The sequence below is a fragment of the Trichechus manatus genome, unplaced genomic scaffold, assembly GCF_000243295.1.
Source record: "Trichechus manatus latirostris isolate Lorelei unplaced genomic scaffold, TriManLat1.0 scaffold00057, whole genome shotgun sequence".
NCBI classification, from domain to species: domain Eukaryota; kingdom Metazoa; phylum Chordata; class Mammalia; order Sirenia; family Trichechidae; genus Trichechus; species Trichechus manatus.
This window is the reverse complement of record NW_004443993.1, coordinates 387,016-394,499: the sequence shown is the minus strand read 5'-3', so window position 1 is coordinate 394,499 and position 7,484 is coordinate 387,016. Positions and strand designations below refer to the sequence as shown.

Sequence of the window (7,484 nt, the reverse complement as noted above, 5' to 3'; positions counted from 1 at the left end):
AGAGGGAAATTCAAGAAACACCAAACTGAGCACCTGGACTTATTGAAGGTATAGCCAGGTCCCGGGGAACATGAAGGTTCCAGAAACAGATAATGGAGGGATGCCTTCTGGGGACCCCTCCTCATATCCCAGGCCTCCTTCCTCACATCCCTGGTTCCCCTCCCCTTGCCCCCAAGGACTCTTCCCTGTAACCCTGGGTCCCCTCCCTGTGTCCCTGAGTTGCTGAACTCAAGTTTCGTGCAGTCCATCTACCCTTCTGTGGGAGGGTACAAGGAATATACCCCTTGCCCAGAGAAGGTGACAGTGAGAACGGCCCTGAGAGGAGGGTAAAACGTTAAGGCCCAGAGAAGAGGAATGGCATTCAGGTAGAGGGAACAGCATGCGCAAAAGCATGGCTGTGGACGAGGGTAGTACTGGAGAAGAAGAGGGATCTAAGATGCAACTTTGCGATCAAAGGGCCCCAGATGACAAGCTCAGGATTTAGACTTGTGCCGGCACCTACTCCCTTCCCCAGCAGGACTCAGGAAGGAGGAAGAAGTCCAGGGCCCAAATCATCCACACCTGGGTGTGGGGCCCTGATAAAAGAGCCAGGTCCCTGGACTGTGTGCACCAGGCACCACTCCAAGGGCAGCAGAGCCAACCTGCCAGCTTCCTGAGCCAACAGGGCCCTGAGGGGACACCCTGGTCCCTTCACCCTGGAACACATCACTCGGGCCAGAGAACAGCCACAGGACACCTTCCCTCGCTGACCCATCTCTGCTGTATCTGACCTCATCTAGGTCCATGAGGGGTGTGGGCTGACTTCATCCTTATATAAAAAAAAAAAACAAAAAACCAAACCCGTTGTCATTGAGTCGATTCCAACTCATAGCAATGCTACAGGACAGAGTAGAACTGCCCCACGGTGTTTCCAAGGGGCGGCTGGTGGATTCGAACTGCTGACCTTTTGGTTAGCAGCCGTAGCTCTTAACCACTATGCCACCAGGGTTTCCATCCTATTAGCAGTGTGAAAAAAGCTGTTATCACTCCTGCCGAACATATGGGGGAACTAAGTTCAGGCCCAAGCTGGTAGGTGCAGGAGCCAGACCTGAACCAGGCAGCCTGGCTGCAGAGCCCAGACTCTAGGTCTTTGCCCCTCACAGCCTCACCCTCCAGGCCCTGAGGCAAGTGGCCCACAGAGACAGGCAAAGACTCAGAGAAGAATCCTGTGGCTCGCACAAGGCTAGCTTCTGAGCTGAAGCCCCAAAGAGAGGGAAGTAAGAGCCACATCAGGATGGCAGTAAGGGGAGTTTTTCTGCAAAATGCCTGGAGAGGGGATGCATAGGCCTGGTTCAACACTAGCAAACCCTGCCCGTCTAGGCCCCAGTACACTGGGGGCTGGAGTGGCTGATCTCTGATGCAATGGAGGAAGAATGAGAGCTCTGGGCAGAGGGGAGTGACTCCTGAGCTCAGGAGGGTCCAGCATGCCCAAGGCAAAAGGACAGATACAAGACCTGGAGAAAATTCCTGTGCAGCATACACAGCCCATCGGGCCACCCCTCATGCCCACTGCACCCTCCACGTCTTCCCCAGATGTGACAGGTTCTGCCTTTAGGCATTCATGCCAGCAATCCTGCCAGCCCTGGAGATGCAGAGCCACAAAGGTCCCTGTCTCTGTACACATAAAGTCTGTACAGGAACGTTTATATCAGCTTTATTGATAACTAGAAATCCAAATGTCCTCCAAATGGTGAATACACGAACTGTGGCATGTCTATACCATGGAATACTACCCAGAATAAAAAGGAACTATCGACACATTCATCAACATGGATGACTCTCGAATTATGCTAAGTGAAAGGAGCCAGAATCAACTATCTACATAGTGCAACAATGTACAGTTGCTAGGGATTCAGTCAGGAGATGGTTTGACTAAAAAGGGGCAGCATGAGGGAGGGTTTTGGAGGGAAGAGTAGCACTGTTATGTACTTTCACTGCTACTCATTATAGCACTTAATACATTTGTCAAGTCACATAACTGAACATTCTAAAACAAAAAAGTGTTTAAAAATATTTTAATTTTAAAAATAAGGTTAAAAAATTTTACAAACAATGAACAATGACTAAGAAAATTGGAAATTACAGAGAAACTAAATGAGATATCACTTATAATCTCACCTTTAGGGGAGAATCCCTGTTAATGTTCTAGGATGAAGCATCTCCACAGGCTGGTTTGTCCGCCTTTGTAAAATGTACATTTCTATGTAAATGTTTCATAAACTGCCATCATCATGTACACACAGTTTTACATCCTGCCTTTCACACATTACGATTGCCTCTTTTGTGATCCAAACTTTTCTGAAAAAAGTCATTTAGTGGCAGCTCAGTATTCTGATGTGTGGCCAGGCGTTTAACTCCCTTCCTGGTGGCTGCTCTCAGGGTTTCCACTATCACTACTACCAACAAATACCATCATGCCCAGGGGTTTCCACAGGATGATTCTACAAGGTGAATTGCTGGGTCAAGGGAAGGTCTAATGTGAAGGCTTCTACTAACTGCAGCCACCATTTCCCAGCCCTCTTACATGAAGAGCCAGTGAGGCAACTCCCACTGCAGCACGGGGCGGAGTGGCACTGGATAAACCTGCAGGCCCAAAAGCCCCTTGCCTTGTCCCCACTAACACAGGAACCCTAGCTGGGCTCTCATCTTCTCTAGGCCCTGCAGTGGGTGTGCAGAGCAAGTGGAGCCCAGAAACTATTCCAGCCCAGCAACAGCCTTAGCTCCCAGCCTGGGGCACATTCTTGGACAATTAGAATTACAAAGCCAGGACTCAGTCGATGAGCATAGGCTCTGGGCTTGTGAGGACAGCTCCACTGAAGCTAGGTCAGGTTGGGGCTGAATGTGGGCCCACCATCACCTTGGGCCAGAGAATGAGCTGTCTTTCCATGCAAACCCTGCTTCTCACAACCCCATTAGAGAGAGGGACACTTCTGTGGGATGATTTTGGCTTAAAACTTTCTTTGCAGTTTCCTCATCAGTCAACCAGGGAAGATGATAGGAAAAATAAATGAGATGTAACGCAAAACATCCACTACAACACTGAACGTAAAGTACAATCCTGATTCTGTTAAAAGCACTGCTTTGCATACAAGGAAAACCAAAATAAATTCTAAAATACCAAAATTGGTGAGATTTTAAGTAATATTTGCTTTTCCATACATTTTTCAGTTAAAATCAAATTTTCTAAAATGAGAACTTGGTGGTGTATACCCCCCAAAAAGAAAACACTTCGAAACACCTATGTGTTGGTATGTTGTAACGTAACTTTTATAAAAATCATGTAAAATACAAACACTACTTATCAAATTTCATATCACAGAATCAAAAGAGTACTTAGAATATTTGTCACCTTAATGTTTACATCAGAAATACATAGTGAAAATCAATGCACATGGGTATAAGGCACTGTACACTCCGTATTTGCGAGAAGATTCTTCCCCTGGTTGAAATTTCCTTGTGCACAAAAAGGAAAATGATGTGATTGAAGGTGCTCTCATAATGATTATAATCACAGCATCTCTCCAGTGTGTGAGCTCTCATATGTATCTGCATTCTAGGGAGAATGACATATCTCACCTCTGATGTCAACTTCTGTGGTGGATTACAAATTCTACTCTGCATGCCAAATGCATCCTGGGGAAACCTCAAACTTCTCTTTCCAGTTCAGTTCTGAACCGAGCTGCCCACGTGGCACACAATTTCTCATTGACCCTAGCTGTCCAGGGATAGGTGAGCACTCAGACTGCCAAAAATGCCAATGCCAGCCTTGAGCTCGGGAGTCCAACTGACTCCTTCCACTTCTGACAGGTTGGCTGGCCCCCACTAACTCCTTTGGGTTTCGTTATACTCTAGAACAACTCACAGACTTCACGGAAAGTACCATGCCGACAGTAAGAGCTTTAATGCAGCACAAAAGACACAAAAGAGATTCCTAGGGTGAGGTCTGGAAAAGTCCCGAGATGCACTATCTTCCCACATGCATGGGTGTCTTGCACAAACCAGGAAGTTCACTGAGCCTCCGTGTCCTAAAGCCTTTATTGGCCTCACCTCGTGGAGGTCTCATTGCCTGCTGGTTTGGCCATCCCACATCCATTAGCCTCAGGAACACAGGAAAAAGCCAAACTGTTTACTGCAAGGTGATTCATCATCTCACAGCATCCTGAGAAAGTTTTCATTAGCTTTTATATTCATAGGCTCAACCAGTGTAATGTTTCATGTATTGTCTAAAAATGGAAAAACACATGTAGATGTTTCCAGCTAATTTACATTACACAGTATTTCTCCATTATCACTCCTCACATGTTCAGTATGGTTAAGAAAACCTTTTCCATATGCATGAATTCAAATGTCTTTCAAAGGACAGAGAAAAGAAAATTACCCACATTCCTTACACTTACATGGCTTCTCCGCCATGTATCTTTCAGGTTTGTGAAAAGGAATGAAAGCTATCCAAAACCACTTACACATAATTGTTTCCCTCAAGTATGCCTACTCAGATGTGTTTCAAAGAAAGAGACATCAGATTTTCCCATATTCTTCACATTCAAAACCACCCTCTCCACTTTGAGTATGTTTAGAGAGGGAGGAGGAATAACTAGAGACTTTTCCACATTCCCTCCATTGATAAGCTCTGTCCACTGTGAGCTACTGTGCTTACTGAATGAGGAACAAACGGCTTTCCCACATTCCTCACATTCATAAGGTCACTAATGTGAGTTCTTCTTTGTGTAGTGAGGGATGAGAACTGACTAGTCTTTCCCCTATTCCTCAAATTATAAAGGTTTTTGTCCTGTGTGATTTTTTATGTGAAAACTGAAGTATGAGAGATTACTGAAGACTTTCCCACATTCCTTACATTCATAAGGCCTCTCTCCACTGTGCGTTCTTATATGTTTAGTGAGAGATGAGGACTGGCTAAAGGCTTTCCCACATTCCTTACATTCATAAGGCCTCTCTCCACTATGAGTTCTTACATGTTCAGTGAGGGATGAGGAACTACTAAAGACTTTCCTACATTCCTTACATTCATAAGGCCTCTCTCCACTGTGAGTTCTTCTATGTATAGTGAGAGATGAGGCCCAACTAAAGGCTTTCCCACATTCCTTACATACGTAAGGCCTCTCTCCACTGTGAATTCTTACATGTTTAGTGAGGGTTGAGGAATGACTAAAGGCTTTCCCACATTCCTTACATTTATATGGCCTCTCTCCACTGTGAATTCTTGTATGTCTAGTGAGGATTGAGAAATGACTAAAGGCTTTCCCACATTCCTTACATTTATAAGGCCGCTCTCCATTGTGTGTTCTTACATGGTTAATGAGGTGTGAGGATCGACTAAAAGCTTTTCCACATTCCTTACATTCATAAGGTCTCTCTCCACTGTGAGTCCTTATGTGTTCAGTGAGGGATGAGGAATGACTAAAAGCTTTTCCACATTCTTTACATTCATAAGGTCTCTCTCCACTGTGAATTCTTACATGTGTAATGAGAGACGAAAAACGACTAAAGGCTTTCCCACATTCCTTACATTCATAAGGCCTCTCTTCATTGTGTTTTCTTATGTGTTTAATGATGGATGAGGCTTTCTCACGTTTCATACATTCGTAAATCTTATCTCTACTATGAGTTTTTTTATCTAAAGTGAGGGATAAGGGATGAGTATAGATTTTCGAATATTTTTTACATTCATACTTAGGACTTCTCATATGCATGCCAAAGGATGAAAAGCTACCAGTTTCATTACATTCATAGGGTTTCTTTCCAATAAGTGTTGTCACATGATTTTTAGGAGTTGAGATACCAATGAAGCCTTTCCCACACACCTTAAATTTATAGGGTTTCTCTACAATAAGAGTTCTAACAGGAATGCTTGGATGAGAGTAACAACTGCAGAGATCTCTACATTCTTTACACTGATAGGTATTACATCCATTGTGAGATCTGATATGATGCTTAAGTGATGAATGATCCATGAATTTTCCACACTCACAGCATTCAGAAAGATTTACTTTAGGAAGAATTCTGTTAAGCACAGTCGCATTTGGAATCCAGCTGAAGGTTTTTCCATATTCAATACATTCATTACTTTCATGGAGTTTTTCTAACATATGCCTCCTGTTAAAAATAGACATGTTGTTGGAAATAAATTTGTTACCATTTCACCATTACTGAACAAAAAGAACACGTATGTTTTTGCTGAGTTGTCTCATATTTCATAGTTTAAATCATCTGGCAGAGACGCTGCTATCATTACTCAGTGTTTCAAAAATATAGAGCATACTGATAATTGTGTACAAGTGAAATATGTTTCAAATATTCAATACCAGATTCCATATTATGAAAATATTGTAGTTTAAAAATTCTGTGAACACACAATTTTAGAAATACCTATTTATATATTTTACTGTCATGACAACTTAAGTCTCTCTTCTAAAGCAGGCACTATTCTTCATCGTGTGATTGACACTCACCTCATATGTCTCTCCTGGTTGTTACGCTTGTCTTCAATGCCATGGAATTCACGGATTTCTCTTAACATGGAGGGCGAGGTGCTATTCTTCATTAATCGTACTATTATCTGTTCACTGGATAACTTTTCTCCATCATTAAGGTTTTGAGAAACTGACCAAATGATTTTAGATGAGGTTCACCATACGAAATAAAAAGGAATTATCAGGAGAAAAAGGCAGCTTTGAACAAACAAAAACCTTGGGGTATTTGACTATTTCAGGACTTGACAAATGGTCTAAAAGCAATTTACTAGAAAATACTTACAGAAAGATTAAGAGTGAATGTGATATTAAGTAGGGTGTAATTAGGAGAATAAAGTAGAAAGACATGAGACACAACACACATGTAATGTTATAAAAGGAAAAGGGGAAGGCATTTCCCCAGGAACACAGCTGTGAAAGGACTGAAAGTCAGAAAAGGAAGATCAGGTATCTGTGTAGTTTAGTCTCCTCAACCCCAAAGAGACTTTTCTCATTTGTTTATTCAAATCTAATTCCTTCTATGCGGGGCTGGTCCTTCAAAGGGTTCTTCCCTTACTTGTGTTCCTGACACATGGCCCTGGATGAATCCTACTTTCACTTTCCTTACATCTTTCTCTTGTATCTCTGGGAGAATAAATGCATATAACTGACATAGAGCCAATGTAAAAAGGCATGTGATGAGTGTCTTAGTTTCTTATTGGTGCTATAACAGAAATACCATAAATGGGTGGCTTTAACAAGCAGAAACTTATTTTTTCATAGTTTAGAGGCCTAGAAGTCCAAATTCAGGGTGCTAGCTCTAGGGGAAAGCTCTCTCTGGGGGAAAATTCTTGTCTCTTTCAGCTTATCTTCCTCTGTTCCTTGGTGATCTCCATGTGGTATCAATCTCCATTTGTGCTTTCCTGCCTCTGTCCCTACCTGATCTATTCTTTTTATATATCAAAAACGACTGAC

General features: G+C 42.9%; 1 protein-coding gene across 3 annotated transcripts in view; it reads right to left on the bottom strand.

Annotated features, from left to right (window-relative positions):
- Positions 1–1,556: 1,556 nt before the first annotated feature.
- LOC111820954 (zinc finger protein OZF-like) overlaps positions 1,557–7,484 on the bottom strand; it is a 32,788-nt gene continuing 26,860 nt past the window's right edge. For all 3 annotated transcript variants that reach the window (XM_023733185.1, XM_023733183.1, XM_023733184.1), the window contains exons 4-5: positions 6,510–6,660; positions 1,557–6,153 (exon numbers count right to left, since the gene is read on the bottom strand). In XM_023733185.1, the coding sequence (XP_023588953.1) occupies positions 4,812–6,153; positions 6,510–6,660 (1,493 nt within the window). In that variant the 3' untranslated portion in view covers positions 1,557–4,811. The remainder of the gene's footprint in view (positions 6,154–6,509; positions 6,661–7,484) is intronic.